General features: G+C 52.1%; 1 protein-coding gene across 7 annotated transcripts in view; it reads right to left on the bottom strand.

Moving 5' to 3' along the window:
- The window catches only part of ATG13 (autophagy related 13), a 93,237-nt gene that overhangs the window by 1,820 nt on the left and 73,304 nt on the right, over positions 1–18,113 (bottom strand). For 2 of the 7 annotated variants that reach the window (XM_075325515.1, XM_075325519.1), the window contains 9 exons: positions 13,587–13,677; positions 10,650–10,748; positions 9,485–9,595; positions 6,748–6,875; positions 6,547–6,667; positions 6,169–6,246; positions 5,978–6,085; positions 541–666; positions 177–215 (listed from right to left, as the gene is read on the bottom strand). In XM_075325515.1, coding sequence (XP_075181630.1) covers positions 177–215; positions 541–666; positions 5,978–6,085; positions 6,169–6,246; positions 6,547–6,667; positions 6,748–6,875; positions 9,485–9,595; positions 10,650–10,748; positions 13,587–13,677 — 901 coding nt within the window. The remainder of the gene's footprint in view (positions 1–176; positions 216–540; positions 667–5,977; positions 6,086–6,168; positions 6,247–6,546; positions 6,668–6,747; positions 6,876–9,484; positions 9,596–10,649; positions 10,749–13,586; positions 13,678–18,113) is intronic. The other 5 variants (XM_075325514.1, XM_075325513.1, XM_075325518.1 and 2 more) reach the window with 5 other exon arrangements.

Genomic DNA, 18,113 nt, shown 5'->3' on the forward strand with positions numbered 1-18,113 from the left:
GGCTGCGGTGCTGGCGGCTCATGGGAGTGTGTGCACGGATACGTGGCACTGACCGGCAGTCACCTATGCTGCTTTTTAGTAACCTTATAAGACACACTTTTGGCATATGTCTCAGAAAAACCCATGGGGACAGTGCATGTCCTACAAGGGCAAAAAACGGAAGAACAGGGCCTTACTTGTGCGTCGGTTGTGACCAGTTGCTGGTGAGGTCTGCCCTATAGTAAAAGTAACACCAGATGTTAAGGCATGATGGAGATAAGGAGCCTTACCGTGTAAGACGAACACCACGAGATAATAGCACCAGCGGTTACATCTGATACGTGATGACACTAACAAAAGCCCATTCACACTGTGCAGCATTAGTGGATCGTGCCTCCGGTGGACACCGGCGCTGCACAGGAGATGCCCCGACCCCAGGAGCCACCCCAAATGCACAGAAGATAGATCCCGACAACTCGGCCATGTCTCAGGAGGAAGCAGCCTACAGCTGGGTGTCAGGACACGGGCTAACATGCAGAACCTTTAGAAACCATCTCTCACCAGGTCTTCAGCCATGGACTGGACAGCAATGTCTATAGAGAGGCTGCTCAGCTGCGGGGGGTTCTGAAACTCCCGGTAGAAGGTCCCCACGTCCATGGGAAGATCGTCCTTAGAGAAAGCCGGTCGCTATGAAAGAAAATAAACAAATAAATTGTAGTTAATACCAGGGCTGTGGAGTCGGTAAGCCAAACCTTCGACTCCGACTCCGACTCCGACTCCTCAAATTCTCTTGCACCGACTCCGACTCCGACTCCGGCTCCGACTCCGACTCCTACATATATTGCTTATAGTTAGGTGAAAAATTTATTGTAGTACATGAATATGTGTATGTGAACATCAGACATTTAATAATTTTTATGATACAATAATCAAGATATTTGGATAGAACATAAAATATATTTATTGGATACAACTTTAGAACACAAAAAACTGTAATAAATTGTAAATATGTAATACACTATGTAATATACAGTAGATTACATATATATCTTGTGTGTGTATATACACTGTATATATATATATATATATATATATATATATATATATATATATATATATATATATATATATATTACATATTTACAATTTATTAGTTTTTTGTGTTCTAAAGTTGTATTCCAATAAATATTTTATGTTCTATCCAAATATCTTGATTATTGTATCATAAAGACAATTAAATGTCTGATGTTCACACTGTACTACAATAAATTTTTCACTTAAATATAAGCATTATACTAAATGTTATTATTTAGTAAAATATTCAGCACATTCTGCATTGCACTCCTGTCCCTAATTTATTATATATTTTAGGAGTCGGAGTCGGTGCATTTTATACCGACTCCAACTCCGACTCCGACTCCACCAAAATGAGCTCCGACTCCGACTCCGACTCCACGACTCCGACTCCGACTCCACAGCCCTGGTTAATACATAATCTACATTCTGGTAAACGGGATTATAATTAATCAACTGGATGACAATAATCTACAGACCCAATGATCACTGGAACGGAAGAGACGAGTCCACTGGTTCTCCTCACAACCCGGTGGAGCGTGCACAGGGCCAGTCTCTTCCCCGTCTCCTCCCCGCCACAGTCTCTTCCCCGTCTCCTCCCCGCCACAGTCTCTTCCCCGTCTCCTCCCCGCCACAGTCTCTTCCCCGTCTCCTCCCCGCCACAGTCTCTTCCCCGTCTCCTCCCCGCCAGTCTCCTCCCCGCCAGTCTCTCCCCCGCCAGTCTCTCCCCCGCCAGTCTCTTCCCCGTCTCCTCCCCGCCACAGTCTCTTCCCCGTCTCCTCCCCGCCACAGTCTCTTCCCCGTCTCCTCCCCGCCACAGTCTCTTCCCCGTCTCCTCCCCGCCACAGTCTCTTCCCCGTCTCCTCCCCGCCACAGTCTCTTCCCCGTCTCCTCCCCGCCACAGTCTCTTCCCAGTCTCCTCCCCGCCACAGTCTCTTCCCAGTCTCCTCCCCGCCAGTCTCCTCCCCGCCAGTCTCCTCCCCGCCAGTCTCCTCCCCGCCAGTCTCCTCCCCGCCAGTCTCCTCCCCGCCAGTCTCCTCCCCGCCAGTCTCTTCAACGCCAGTCTCTTCAACGTCTCCTCCCCGCCAGTCTCTTCAACGTCTCCTCCCCGCCAGTCTCTTCCCCGTCTCCTCCCCGCCAGTCTCTTCAACGTCTCCTCCCCGCCAGTCTCTTCAACGTCTCCTCCCCGCCAGTCTCTTCAACGTCTCCTCCCCGCCAGTCTCTTCCCCGTCTCCTCCCCGCCAGTCTCTTCCCCGTCTCCTCCAGTCTCTTCCCAGTCTCCTCCCCGCCAGTCTCTTCCCAGTCTCCTCCCCGCCAGTCTCTTCCCAGTCTCCTCCCCGCCAGTCTCTTCCCAGTCTCCTCCCCGCCAGTCTCTTCCCCGTCTCTTCCCAGTCTCCTCCCCGCCAGTCTCTTCCCAGTCTCCTCCCCGCCAGTCTCTTCCCCGTCTCCTCCCCGCCAGTCTCTTCCCAGTCTCCTCCCCGCCAGTCTCTTCCCAGCCTCCTCCCCGCCAGTCTCTTCCCAGTCTCCTCCCCGCCAGTCTCTTCCCAGCCTCCTCCCCGCCAGTCTCTTCCCCGTCTCCTCCCCGCCAGTCTCTTCCCCAGTCTCCTCCCCGCCAGTCTCTCCCCAGTCTCCTCCCCGCCAGTCTCTTCCCAGCCTCCTCCCCGCCAGTCTCTTCCCCGTCTCCTCCCCGCCAGTCTCTTCCCAGCCTCCTCCCCGCCAGTCTCTTCCCAGTCTCCTCCCCGCCAGTCTCTTCCCAGCCTCCTCCCCGCCAGTCTCTTCCCCGTCTCCTCCCCGCCAGTCTCTTCCCCGTCTCCTCCCCGCCAGTCTCTTCCCCAGTCTCCTCCCCGCCAGTCTCTTCCCAGTCTCCTCCCCGCCAGTCTCTTCCCAGCCTCCTCCCCGCCAGTCTCTTCCCAGTCTCCTCCCCGCCACAGTCTCTTCCCCGTCTCCTCCCCGCCACAGTCTCTTCCCAGTCTCCTCCCCGCCACAGTCTCTTCCCAGTCTCCTCCCCGCCAGTCTCCTCCCCGCCAGTCTCCTCCCCGCCAGTCTCCTCCCCGCCAGTCTCCTCCCCGCCAGTCTCCTCCCCGCCAGTCTCCTCCCCGCCAGTCTCCTCCCCGCCAGTCTCTTCAACGCCAGTCTCTTCAACGTCTCCTCCCCGCCAGTCTCTTCAACGTCTCCTCCCCGCCAGTCTCTTCAACGTCTCCTCCCCGCCAGTCTCTTCAACGTCTCCTCCCCGCCAGTCTCTTCAACGTCTCCTCCCCGCCAGTCTCTTCAACGTCTCCTCCCCGCCAGTCTCTTCAACGTCTCCTCCCCGCCAGTCTCTTCAACGTCTCCTCCCCGCCAGTCTCTTCAACGTCTCCTCCCCGCCAGTCTCTTCAACGTCTCCTCCCCGCCAGTCTCTTCAACGTCTCCTCCCCGCCAGTCTCTTCAACGTCTCCTCCCCGCCAGTCTCTTCAACGTCTCCTCCCCGCCAGTCTCTTCCCCGTCTCCTCCCCGCCAGTCTCTTCCCCGTCTCCTCCCCGCCAGTCTCTTCCCAGTCTCCTCCCCGCCAGTCTCTTCCCAGTCTCCTCCCCGCCAGTCTCTTCCCAGTCTCCTCCCCGCCAGTCTCTTCCCCGTCTCTTCCCAGTCTCCTCCCCGCCAGTCTCTTCCCAGTCTCCTCCCCGCCAGTCTCTTCCCAGTCTCCTCCCCGCCAGTCTCTTCCCAGTCTCCTCCCCGCCAGTCTCTTCCCCGTCTCTTCCCAGTCTCCTCCCCGCCAGTCTCTTCCCAGTCTCCTCCCCGCCAGTCTCTTCCCCGTCTCCTCCCCGCCAGTCTCTTCCCAGTCTCCTCCCCGCCAGTCTCTTCCCAGCCTCCTCCCCGCCAGTCTCTTCCCAGTCTCCTCCCCGCCAGTCTCTTCCCAGCCTCCTCCCCGCCAGTCTCTTCCCCGTCTCCTCCCCGCCAGTCTCTTCCCCAGTCTCCTCCCCGCCAGTCTCTCCCCAGTCTCCTCCCCGCCAGTCTCTTCCCAGCCTCCTCCCCGCCAGTCTCTTCCCCGTCTCCTCCCCGCCAGTCTCTTCCCAGCCTCCTCCCCGCCAGTCTCTTCCCAGTCTCCTCCCCGCCAGTCTCTTCCCAGCCTCCTCCCCGCCAGTCTCTTCCCCGTCTCCTCCCCGCCAGTCTCTTCCCAGTCTCCTCCCCGCCAGTCTCTTCCCCAGTCTCCTCCCCGCCAGTCTCTTCCCAGTCTCCTCCCCGCCAGTCTCTTCCCAGCCTCCTCCCCGCCAGTCTCTTCCCCGTCTCCTCCCCGCCAGTCTCTTCCCCAGTCTCCTCCCCGCCAGTCTCTCCCCAGTCTCCTCCCCGCCAGTCTCTCCCCAGTCTCCTCCCCGCCAGTCTCTCCCCAGTCTCCTCCCCGCCAGTCTCTCCCCAGTCTCCTCCCCGCCAGTCTCTCCCGTCTCCTCCCCGCCAGTCTCTCCCCAGTCTCCTCCCCGCCAGTCTCTCCCCAGTCTCCTCCCCGCCAGTCTCTTCCCCGTCTCCTCCCCGCCAGTCTCTTCCCCGTCTCCTCCCCGTCTCCTCCCCGCCAGTCTCTTCCCCGTCTCCTCTCCGCCAGTCTCTTCCCTGTCTCCTCTCCGCCAGTCTTTTCCCCGTCTCCTCTCCGCCAGTCTCTTCCCCAGTCTCCTCCCCGCCAGTCTCTCCCCAGTCTCCTCCCCGCCAGTCTCTCCCCAGTCTCCTCCCCGCCAGTCTCTCCCCAGTCTCCTCCCCGCCAGTCTCTCCCCAGTCTCCTCCCCGCCAGTCTCTCCCCAGTCTCCTCCCCGCCAGTCTCTCCCCAGTCTCCTCCCCGCCAGTCTCTCCCCAGTCTCCTCCCCGCCAGTCTCCTCCCCGTCTCCTCCCCGCCAGTCTCTTCCCCGTCTCCTCTCCGCCAGTCTCTTCCCCGTCTCCTCTCCGCCAGTCTCTTCCCCGTCTCCTCTCCGCCAGTCTCTTCCCCGTCTCTTCTAAGGGGTACTTTGCACGCTGCAACATCGCTGGCTATCTCGTTAGCAATGTGAAATTCTAGATCTCAAGTGCGATCTTTTGAGATCGCACATGCGTAAAATGACCTATGTGCAATCCCGAAAAATCGCACTTGCGATCTAGAATTTCACAGCGCTAGCGATGTTGCAGCATGCAAAGTACCCCTTAGTGTCAGTCTCTTCCACATCTGTTCATAGTAGTTTCTGAGTCTGCACACTGCTCACATCGGGCTGCTGCTCGATGGAGCTGCCGGGGGTCGGACCCTCACTGATCCGACAGTGACGACCTCTCCTAAGGGTAAGTCTTCAATATCCCAGTCCTGGAAGAAACCTTTACTTACCCATCTTATAAGTATATTATTTAATATACGTATATTATTTACTATGTGACGTGTATGGCAGCCGGCACGCCGTGCAGGGGACGGTCATAACCAAGATCAGTCAGTAGTGCTATAAATAACAGGCGCCATGAAAGCACAGACCGGTGGGGGAGTCGCATTCGTTTGATTTGACAATCCTATCTTGAAATGAGCAACAATAAGAGTTTTTACAGGATACAGCCAGGCCCCTTTCTGTTGGGCCTTGCATTGTAGAGTGTCTGTCCGTGCATGATATACAGTGGAGTACGGCTTGGCAGCCCGCCTGATCTAATAGAAGGGCGTTACCTAATAGGCTGCGGGTTTGTGACTGTGTCATCTGCATGTGAACAGCGCTCTATGCAAGCCACTTGTGTGCAGTTTTATCATCTAGCAGTCACCTCCCCTCCATTCCATGAAGGTGTGTGTGTGTGATCTGCTTCTCCTGCACCTGTGATGCCTTCACTTAGTGGGGGTTTAGCTGTATCCTGCTAGAGCATCAGTTTTTGGCCAGGGCGATGTACACACTGCAGCCCAACTTGCTGTGAGTAATATCTTGAAATGAGGAATAACAATGGTCAGGCTGGAAACACTTACAAAGTCCACCATAACAAAGTCATCCTGGGGAACGTCGTTGCTGGAGCAGGAACTCTGCAGGCTGCGGGCATCTGGTGACACCTCCACCGGCGTCTGCGGACAGACCACCTGGAACAGAAGCATGTATTGTGTCAGGAGACCATTACACCCGTCCTCATCAGGTGACACACGGGTCAGGGGTGCGGACATACCATGGGGTCGGCGTCTTCTACATCAGTCTGTCTGGGTGCAAACACGGCAAACGGTATATCTGTGCTGGCGTACGTCACCTGAGAAGACAACACCGTCCATGTATCATTACAGCAAACGCGTGTGACGTACAGGGATTCTCCGGCACAACCCACACTCGCCCCGGTCCCTGCCGGTCTCCTTTACTTCCAGGCAGCTGATACAAGACGTCCATGCACCCGACCGCTGCAGCCAATCCCTGCCCAGAGGGGTCATGTACTTATATGTTACAGGAGCCTGGAGCAATGGTGGATTACAGGGGATGATTCCCCTTTACCATATTCTGGACAAAGCCTTGACAAGCAGCAAATATTACACATTTTAAAACCGTGGTCACTCACCTGAGGGGAAGGTTTATCCACAAAGGCCCCAACTTTCCGTGTGAATAGGACGTGTGGAGCCTTATTCGGGGAGGCGCTCCTCCCGGCGGTGCTGCTACCGGACGGGACGTCGGCCTCCTCACTGCACAGAAGAGCAAGAACAGATGAGGACTCTGCCGCACGGGGTGGTGAGGCCTGCGGGCACATGGGCGGGGGACCTACCTGCTGGAGGTAGCACCAGGTGCATGTGATGGCGAAGTCAGAAGCCCCCTGTCATGATCCGCTTGGGTGCCGTGTGGAGGATGGGCTGTAATATTGGGCAGTCCTCCATCTTTTCCCGGCACCACCATCTAGCAAGAGAACCAACATCTGAGTAACAGCACAGGACCTCGGCGCTGCTACACATCACTAGTTACCAGTACAGAGCACCCGAGCATGGTAGTGCCCGCTCATCACTAGTTACCAGTACTGAGCACCCGAGCATAGTAGTGCCCGCTCATCACTAGTTACCAGTACTGAGCACCCGAGCATGGTAGTGCCCGCTCACCACTAGTTACCAGTACTGGGCACTAGAGCATGGTAGTGCCCGCTCATCACTAGTTACCAGTACTGAGCATGGTAGTGCCCGCTCATCACTAGTTACCAGTACTGAGCATGGTAGTGCCCACTCATCACTAGTTACCAGTACTGAGCACCTGAGCATGGTAGTGCTCGCTCATCACTAGTTACCAGTACTGAGCACCCGAGCATGGTAGTGCCCGCTCATCACTAGTTACCAGTACTGAGCACCCGAGCATGGTAGTGCCCGCTCATCACTAGTTACCAGTACTGAGCACCCGAGCATGATAGTGCTCGCTCATCACTAGTTACCAGTACTGAGCACCCGAGCATGGTAGTGCCCGCTCATCACTAGTTACCAGTACTGAGCACCCGAGCATGGTAGTGCCCGCTCATCACTAGTTACCAGTACTGAGCACCCGAGCATGGTAGTGCCCGCTCATCACTAGTTACCAGTACTGAGCACCCGAGCATGGTAGTGCCCGATCATCACTAGTTACCAGTACAGAGCACCCGAGCATGGTAGTGCCTGCTCATCACTAGTTACCAGTACTGAGCACCCGAGCATGGTAGTGCCCGCTCATCACTAGTTACCAGTACAGAGCACCCGAGCATGGTAGTGCCCACTCATTACTAGTTACCAGTACTGAGCACCCGAGCATGGTAGTGCCCGCTCATCACTAGTTACCAGTACTGAGCACCCGAGCATGGTAGTGCCTGCTCATCACTAGTTACCAGTACTGAGCACCCGAGCATGGTAGTGCCCGCTCATCACTAGTTACCAGTACAGAGCACCCGAGCATGGTAGTGCCCTGTCATCAATAGTTACCAGTACTGAGCACCTGAGCATGGTAGTGCCCTGTCATCACTAGTTACCAGTACTGAGCACCCGAGCATGGTAGTGCCCGCTCATCACTAGTTACCAGTACTGAGCACACGAGCATGGTAGTGCCCGCTCATCACTAGTTACCAGTACTGAGCACACGAGCATGGTAGTGCCCGCTCATCACTAGTTACCAGTACTGAGCACCCGAGCATGGTAGTGCCCGCTCATCACTAGTTACCAGTACTGAGCACCCGAGCATGGTAGTGCCCGCTCATCACTAGTTACCAGTACTGAGCACCTGAGCATGGTAGTGCCCGCTCATCACTAGTTACCAGTACTGAGCACTAGAGCATGGTAGTGCCCGCTCATCACTAGTTACCAGTACTGAGCACCTGAGCATGGTAGTGCCCGCTCATCACTAGTTACCAGTACTGAGCACCTGAGCATGGTAGTGCCCGCTCATCACTAGTTACCAGTACTGAGCACCCGAGCATGGTAGTGCCCGCTCATCACTAGTTACCAGTACTGAGCACCTGAGCATGGTAGTGCCATGTCATCACTAGTTACCAGTACTGAGCACCCGAGCATGGTAGTGCCCGCTCATCACTAGTTACCAGTACTGAGCACCCGAGCATGGTAGTGCCCGCTCATCACTAGTTACCAGTACTGAGCACCCGAGCATGGTAGTGCCCGATCATCACTAGTTACCAGTACAGAGCACCCGAGCATGGTAGTGCCTGCTCATCACTAGTTACCAGTACTGAGCACCCGAGCATGGTAGTGCCCGCTCATCACTAGTTACCAGTACAGAGCACCCGAGCATGGTAGTGCCCACTCATTACTAGTTACCAGTACTGAGCACCCGAGCATGGTAGTGCCCGCTCATCACTAGTTACCAGTACTGAGCACCCGAGCATGGTAGTGCCTGCTCATCACTAGTTACCAGTACTGAGCACCCGAGCATGGTAGTGCCCGCTCATCACTAGTTACCAGTACAGAGCACCCGAGCATGGTAGTGCCCTGTCATCAATAGTTACCAGTACTGAGCACCTGAGCATGGTAGTGCCCTGTCATCACTAGTTACCAGTACTGAGCACCCGAGCATGGTAGTGCCCGCTCATCACTAGTTACCAGTACTGAGCACACGAGCATGGTAGTGCCCGCTCATCACTAGTTACGAGTACTGAGCACCCGAGCATGGTAGTGCCCGCTCATCACTAGTTACCAGTATTGAGCACCCGAGCATGGCAGTGCCCGCTCATCACTAGTTACCAGTACTGAGCACCCGAGCATGGTAGTGCCCGCTCATCACTAGTTACTAGTACTGAGCACCCGAGCATGGTAGTGCCCGCTCATCACTAGTACTGAGCATGGTAGTGCCCGCTCATCACTAGTACTGAGCATGGTAGTGCCCGCTCATCATCCCTCCCAGATTTGGATTTACCAGTGTTGACCTTACAGAATGAATATTGATGTTATACAGACTGTCCCATATACAGCTAGCAGTGATCCCATCAGATTCCCCCCTCCCTATGAACCTGTGCACTACGCCCGTCTCCTCGTCCTGAGGAGTACCTGATGCGGGAGGGCAGCACTCACTCCAGCCGCCAAGGCCACAGGGTAGCCCTGGTCCGAGGATCCAGCTCCGAGGACAGCTGGCTGGTAAGAAAGGCGAGAGCTGTACAGCTGGAAAGCGAGAGAAAGTAAGAAACGGAAGAAGGAAAGGCAAGATTAATAAGCAATGGCCACTGCAGTACGCGCTGCTCAATGCACGGGGCAGATTCAGGCAGTGACTGTGGTTAGGACAAGATAGACACAGTAAATGGGATGTTAGATCAGCGAGGGTCCCACTGCCAAGCCCCCCTACTGATCTCCAGAACACAGGGCTCGTGCCCCTGTGCTGGGGATCAGATTCATCAATCCCTGCAAGAATTTTATTAATACCCCTCATTTCCATTTCTTCCCCCGTCCAAAGCTGCAAGAAAACAGCATAGCTAAAATGTCACGAGCGACGGAAAAGCAAACACCCTACGTCCAGCCTATGTAACCAGCCAGGAGAACGGGGCAACACTGACCCCCTACACAAATCCCCCCATCACTGAGCTCTGGTGTCAGTACAGAGACAAGCAGGGACTGCACACTAACACTGGAGGGCGGTTTTACTACAATTAGTTGCTGTTTGCAAACAGACTTAATAGCTGCACAATTTTGCAGGTAAAATGCAGATTTACCAGCAAACATCAAGTGACTGTTCATGGCCAACCGGGAAAACGGAAGCATTTTGTGATAAGACTGCAGACTGGTGATACGTCTAAGGCTCCATGGCCACATACGGGCTCCGTGGCCACATACGGGCTCCGTGGCCACATACGGGCTCAGTGGCCACATACGGGCTCCGTGGCCACATACGGGCTCCGTGGCCACATAAGGGCTCCGTGGCCACATACGGGCTCAGTGGCCACATACGGGCTCCGTGGCAGTATCCTAGGTCTGTGGAGCGTCGTTGACAGTCTGGGCTGAGAAGGAGCGATGGGTCCTGTACTGGGTCAGGACTCATCCATGTTAGTGAGCGGTGGTAGGACATAAGGTGCGTGCATCCCGTGGCCAGTCGTCACCCCTTTTTAATGCTGATATACCTGAATACTGGCCATTGCTGACCTCAGGCGGCTTTGCATTCCCCCTATTCTGTCTGCCCATTGCACACAGGCTCACACGGTATACATGCCTATATTGGACTCACTTGGTGAGGGAAGGTCAGTCCCACCGTCAGGACCCTGTGGGAGTCTGTAACCACAGCAGTGGCTGTCTGACACTGAGCCTTACTGAAAGTGAACACACACTACGCACAATGACCAGAGAGAGACAGAAAGACAGACAGACAGACAGAGAGAGAGCAGACGACAGGTGAGATTCACTGCAGACATCCGGCGTCATCTTACTGAGCCCTTACTGTAAATGCTCGGATTTTAACATACCCTTTTAGGTCCTAAACCCCCGTGCTGAGTAACTATTTTATATGTGTCTGCATTCGGCACTTCATTTTTCTGATGCAAAGCTCAAAATCTCCTACAAAAATTTGGTTTTAAGAAACATTTAAGCTGCTGCAGCCACCACCAGGGGGAGCTCCATGTACAAGGTGCAATAAATAACACGGCGCAGAGAGCTGCCCTCTAGTGGTGGCCAACGAAAGTCAACTGTAAAGGGGTGGTCCAGGAATTAGGATACTGATGACCCTTCCTCCCCTATCTTTAGGATAGGTGCTGGGGCCGACACCAGGCCCCCTTGTGTGCAGCCGGACCTGCGGTGTATGGAGCTCAGCGCCGCACACTACGCAGGAGTTGTTCTCCATACTGCAGCTCAGCTCCTATTAAAGTGAATGTGACAGCAGCAGCAGCAGTGAGAACGGCCACAACACAGTTTATGGAGCTCATCCACCGAGGAACCTGTAAAAGCGGTTTAGCGGCGATGCTGAGTGTCAGACCCCCATTGGTCTAATATTGATCACCGGTTATACAGTCCTGGTCCAACGCCTTTAAATCTTGTCCATACTGAGGATTTGGAGCTCTGTATCAGAAAACGGAAACCAAACACCAAACTACAATCGCGATATAGTAAGAAAGTCGTTTAGAACAGAATCTTGAACCTATGTAGATAAATGGTGATGAAGGAAGGACAGCCCCTCCCCACGCTGATGTAAACCCCCACCTGTACAGATAGATTGCTTTTCTGTATGCAAGGTGTGGATTCCTATTGAATTGATCAGGCCCTACAACTTTGTAATTCACTTTTTTTCTCTATCTCGTTCAGTTTTCGAGATAAAAATGCTAACTTCGTTGTTTTCCACCAGGTGGCGCTATAGGTGGTTTCATTGCATAGCGCATGGCTACTTTACTATACCTAGACACCACTTCTATGCCTATAGCTGCCGCCGCTCTCAAGTTACTGGTGGTGGACAGGATATGGGTGGACACACTGTATATAGGTGCGGTGTATACAGGATATGGGTGGACACACTGTATATAGGTGCGGTGTATACAGGATATGGGTGGACACACTGTATATAGGTGCGGTGTATACAGGATATGGGTGGACACACTGTATATAGGTGCGGTGTATACAGGATATGGGTGGACACACTGTATATAGGTGCGGTGTATACAGGATATGGGTGGACACACTGTATATAGGTGCGGTGTATACAGGATATGGGTGGACACACTGTATATAGGTGCGGTGTATACAGGATACGGGTGGACACTGTATATAGGTGCGGTGTATACAGGATACGGGTGGACACACTGTATATAGGTGCAGTGTATAAAGGATACGGGTGGACACACTGTATATAGGTGCGGTGTATAAAGGATATGGGTGGACACACTGTATATAGGTGCAGTGTATACAGGATATGGGTGGACACACTGTATATAGGTGCGGTGTATACAGGATATGGGTGGACACACTGTATATAGGTGCGGTGTATACAGGATATGGGTGGACACACTGTATATAGGTGCGGTGTATACAGGATATGGGTGGACACACTGTATATAGGTGCGGTGTATACAGGATATGGGTGGACACACTGTATATAGGTGCGGTGTATACAGGATACGGGTGGACACACTGTATATAGGTGCAGTGTATACAGGATATGGGTGGACACACTATATAGGTGCGGTGTATACAGGATATGGGTGGACACACTATATAGGTGCGGTGTATAAAGGATATGGGTGGACACACTGTATATAGGTGCGGTGTATACAGGATATGGGTGGACACACTGTATATAGGTGCAGTGTATACAGGATATGGGTGGACACACTGTATATAGGTGCGGTGTATACAGGATATGGGTGGACACACTGTATATAGGTGCAGTGTATACAGGATATGGGTGGACACACTGTATATAGGTGCGGTGTATACAGGATATGGGTGGACACACTGTATATAGGTGCGGTGTATACAGGATATGGGTGCACACTCTGTATATAGGTGCGGTGTATACAGGATATGGGTGGACACACTGTATATAGGTGCGGTGTATACAGGATATGGGTGCACACTCTGTATATAGGTGCGGTGTATACAGGATATGGGTGGACACACTATATAGGTGCGGTGTATACAGGATATGGGTGGACACACTGTATATAGGTGCGGTGTATACAGGATATGGGTGGACACACTGTATATAGGTGCGGTGTATACAGGATATGGGTGCACACTCTGTATATAGGTGCGGTGTATACAGGATATGGGTGCACACACTGTATATAGGTGCGGTGTATACAGGATATGGGTGGACACACTGTATATAGGTGCGGTGTATACAGGATATGGGTGGACACACTGTATAGAGGTGCGGTGTATACAGGATATGGGTGGACACACTGTATATAGGTGCGGTGTATACAGGATATGGGTGGACACACTGTATATAGGTGCGGTGTATACAGGATATGGGTGGACACACTGTATATAGGTGCGGTGTATACAGGATATGGGTGCACACTCTGTATATAGGTGCGGTGTATACAGGATATGGGTGGACACACTGTATATTAAAAAGACACCATTTAGGGAAGAAAAATTAAGCCTCTCCTTTGTTTATAGATAATGCAATGCTGTAGCGAGCACTTGCCTGGGGCACAATGCGGCGCGTGCTTACCTGTGATGGAGGGGATGTAGAGAATGATGTGGCACAGACATCCTGAGAATCCTCCACAGATGGGTACACGGCTCCCGGCTCCTCCGTGGCCCTGTACACAAATATTAAAACAGAACCCATGCAGAAGAATGGTCACACACACCGGTACCACAGAGACCCCCTATCAGCAGGTAAATGCACTAACGAGAAGTCTGCAAACACCGTGCTGCCGCAAACAAGGGCGAAGCTACAGGAGCGCTGGATATGGAGGACAATGAGTCAACCTGTAGCTTCAGTAACATATACACATGTCTGATAGATGCCGGATCCGCACCCATCTCCAGAACTCCCCCGACACAGCCCCCATCTACCCCTGCATGAAACAAGAAAAGAAAAATTCTGTACAACAGCAAACAAGTCATTAAAACCTACAAATCTTTATTAGAACAATGTTAAACATAACAATTACATATATGGTAAACAGTGGTCAGCGTGTAGTGCAAAAAAACACAAACCATAACACGAGAACTGTAACATAGGATAATTAGTGTAGAGATTCTCATCAATCCAAAAACCCTGACAGTGACAATATAGAAAGATGAAAACCAAAAGTGGTCCAAGAGTCAATGCCCCGGAAGAAGGCGTATACCGAAACGTGCATGTAGGGACCGTGTCAGCGCTCTCTCCTATACGAGGTATTCCCTGCTATTCATTTTGTGTTTATTTCAAATGAATATTTATTTGCTGGGATCCTCCTTACTCCGCTCTGACAGTGACGGCAGTTTCTGCACTGCTTTGACTCTTAGACCATTTTTGGTTTTTGGATTGATGAGAATCCCTACACTAAATATCCTATGTTGCAGCTCTCATGTTATGGTTTTTTGGCGCCACACTGTTTACCATATCTGTAATTGTTATTTTTAACATTGTTCTAATAAAGATTTGTATTTTTTAATGACTTGTTTGCTGTTGTACAGAATTTTTCTTTTCTTGAATCTTGATTTCTGTATTAGCCATTATCCATGAATTTGGGCACATATTTACAATTATTTTATCTGAAATGTGCTTTTTGTTTATTACCCCTGCATGAAAAGAGGCCGTGAGTGGGCAGAGCGCGCTTTATTCACTTCTATGGAAGTTGTGTGCTAGCTCCCATAGAAGTGAATGGACCGTGCACGCGAGCAGCAATCACTCCGTACATTTCCCACCTGCCTCTACGGCACCGGGCAGGATGGGCGTCGGGGGATCTGGGAATGTGAATATGCACCACTTAAGTTCATTTGACTTCGGGAACTTTGCACAAACGTCTAACTTACCGGCTTCCTCCAGACGGCATCTGAACCCATTATTGCCTTTATATACACATCTAATCCCATTTTCCTAAATACATATACATACATATATATATATATATATACACATATATATATATATATATATATATATATATATATATATATATATATATATATATATATATATATATATATATATATATATATATATATATATATATATATATATATATATATATATATATATATATATACACATATATGAAGGGAATTTTGTACTTACCGTAAATTCCTTTTCTTCTAGCTCTTATTGGGAGACCCAGCAATTGGGTGTATAGCTACTGCCTCCGGAGGTCACACAAAGTATTACACTAAAAAGTGTAAGGCCCCTCCCCTTCTGGCTATACACCCCCCGTGGGATCACGGGCTTACTCAGTTTTAGTGCCAAAGCAAGAAGGAGGAAAGCCAATAACTGGTTTAAACAAATTCACTCCGAATAACATCGGAGAACTGCAAACCGTTCAACATGAATAACATGTGTACCCGCAACAAACCAAGAATCCCGAAGGACAACAGGGCGGGTGCTGGGTCTCCCAATAAGAGCTAGAAGAAAAGGAATTTACGGTAAGTAACAAAATTCCCTTCTTCTTCAGCGCTCTATTGGGAGACCCAGACAATTGGGACGTTCAAAAGCTGTCCCTGGGTGGGTAAATAAATACCTCTTGATAGGGCTGCAAGACAGCGCTCCCCTACGGGGAGGCCACTGCCGCCTGCAGTACTCTTCTACCTAGGCCGGCATCCGCCGAAGCATAGGTATGCACCTGATAATGTTTGGTGAAAATGTGCAGACTCGACCAGGTAGCTGCCTGGCACACCTGTTGAGCCGTAGCCTGGTGGCGTAATGCCCAGGACACACCCACGGCTCTGGTTGAATGGGCCTTCAGCCCTGATGGAACCGGAAGCTCAGCAGAACGGTAGGCTTCAAGAATTGGTTCTTTGAGCCATCGAGCCATGTTGGCTTTAGAAGCCTGCAATCCCTTGCGCGTACCAGCGACAAGGACAAACAGTGCATCAGATCGGCGCATAGGCGCCGTGCGGGAAAAGTAGATTCTGAGTCCTCTGACCAGATCTAACAAATGTAAACCCGTTTCAAACCGGTGAGTCGGATGAGGACAAAATGAAGGTAATGATATATCCTGATTAAGCTGAAACGCGGATACTACCTTAGGGAGAAACTCCTGAATGGAGCGCAACACTACCTAGTCCTGGTGAAACACCAGGAAGGGAGCCTGATATGACAGAGCTGCCAGCTCATACACTCGCCGAAGAAACGTGATCGCCCTAGAAAAGCCACTTTCTGTGACAGGCGAGAAAGGGGAAACTCCCATCAGAGGCTCGAAAGGCGGCTTCTGGAGAGCAACGAGTACCTCGTTCAGATCCCATGGATCTAACGGCCGCTCGTACGGGGGCACAATATGACACTCCCTGTAGCCACGTGCGCACCTTAGGAAGACGTGCTAGACGCTTCTGAAACAACACGGATAGTGCCGAGACTTGCCCTTAAAGGGAGCCGAGCGACCAACCGTTTTCCCGACCAGAGTGCAGGAGGGCAGGCAAAGTAGGCAAAGCCGATGGCCAGGGATACACTCCCTGAGCAAAACACCAAGATAAGAATATCTTCCACGAGTTGTGGAATATCTTGGCAAACCGCGGCTGGCGAGCCCGTCTCATTGTGACCCTGACGTAATGCTCACAGTCGACTGACGGTGAGATGCCACAGATCTCGGTACCACAACCTCCTCGGCCAGTCTGGGGCGACGAGAATAGTGCGGCAGCAATCGGAAGCTGGAACTGCGACCAATCTTGAGCCAAGGCGCCTGTCGCCAGAGCTCCCGCCATGAAAATCGAGACCTTGTAGTTGCCGAGACGCCATGATGTCGACGTCCGTCCTCATCCCGCGGCTACCGATTTCTTGAAGCCAAACGGGAGCAGGTCCCATTCCCCTGCGTCCACGTCCTCGCGACTGAGGAAGACTTGCTTCCTAGTGTTGTACGTCCGGAATGTGTACGCCACCGCTGTGGATAGTCCGACTGAATTCGGTTCTGATTGCATTCCAGCCACTGCAGGAAAGCTTGCAGTGCAAGATACACTGCCCAGAGCTCTAGACCACTGAGTTGAAGAGTGGACTCCTCTGAAGACGGTCTTTGACCGTCTGTGAAAGGGGGACGTTACTGTGTAGGAACATCGACTTCCTTCCCCTTAGCGAAGAATCTTCTAATGATGCGGACGCAGATGAGACTGCACCCTCGTCTGTAGTGAACGCTGTTTGTCCAGCGGAATTCACTATCACTGAGAGAGTGTGAAAACTCTATGCCAAGATATGCCAGCGATTGGGTTCAACTTAGAAGAAGTCAAAGACCTCCCCGAAACTCTGGGAAGGGTCCAGCGCCATGTTCAGGTTGTGTTGGCATGCTTCTAAAAGAGAGTGCCTTGACAAGTAGATTGTCCAAGAAAGGGATCACAGAGTGACCGTAAGAGCGCGGGACTGCTCCCACTGCTGCCATGAACTTGGTGAAAAACCCGTGGGGCTGTCGCCAGCCGAAGGGTAGGGCTACAAAACGAAATATGCCCGTAGCCAACGCCGGTGCCTTGGAGCAATCGGCACGTGGAGATAAGCATCCTAATGTCTATGGATGTTAGGAAAAACTCTTTGAGACAGTGAGGCAATGACGGAGCGGAGTGATTCCCTCCGGAACCGCCTGGTTGTCACGTGCTTGTTAAGCAGTTTAAATTCCAGAACGGGACGGAAGGAGCCGTCCTATCTTGGCACCACGACCAGGTCGAAGCAAAAGGCGTAACTGGTTCCTGAAGAGGAACAGGGATTACCACTCGTCCTGCCTGCAGAAGAGCCTCGGCTCGGTCGGAGAGGTAGTTTGAGACAAACTGACTCTCTCTCACCGGCCTTTGACCTGTGGTAGGTAAATGTCGCTAAAGCGGGGGAGTCTGCTCCCCGCGGTTGCGGAGTGAGAAGGCTGAAAATTATGAGAAAAAAAAAAAAAAAACGCTTTGGTAGCGATTCCTCCGGCTGCCTTCCCCGGGCGTACTTGAGCCTGCTAGGAATCTATGCCCTTCTGGGCCTTTTGAGTCGTTTTGGACAGTTGAATGAATTCATTCAACCCTTACCAACAGACTATCACTAGATAAAGGCAACCTGGTTAAGCACTTTGTTGGAAGAAGCATCTGATCCAATCTG

This window comes from Anomaloglossus baeobatrachus, chromosome 10, assembly GCF_048569485.1.
Source record: "Anomaloglossus baeobatrachus isolate aAnoBae1 chromosome 10, aAnoBae1.hap1, whole genome shotgun sequence".
Classification (NCBI taxonomy): domain Eukaryota; kingdom Metazoa; phylum Chordata; class Amphibia; order Anura; family Aromobatidae; genus Anomaloglossus; species Anomaloglossus baeobatrachus.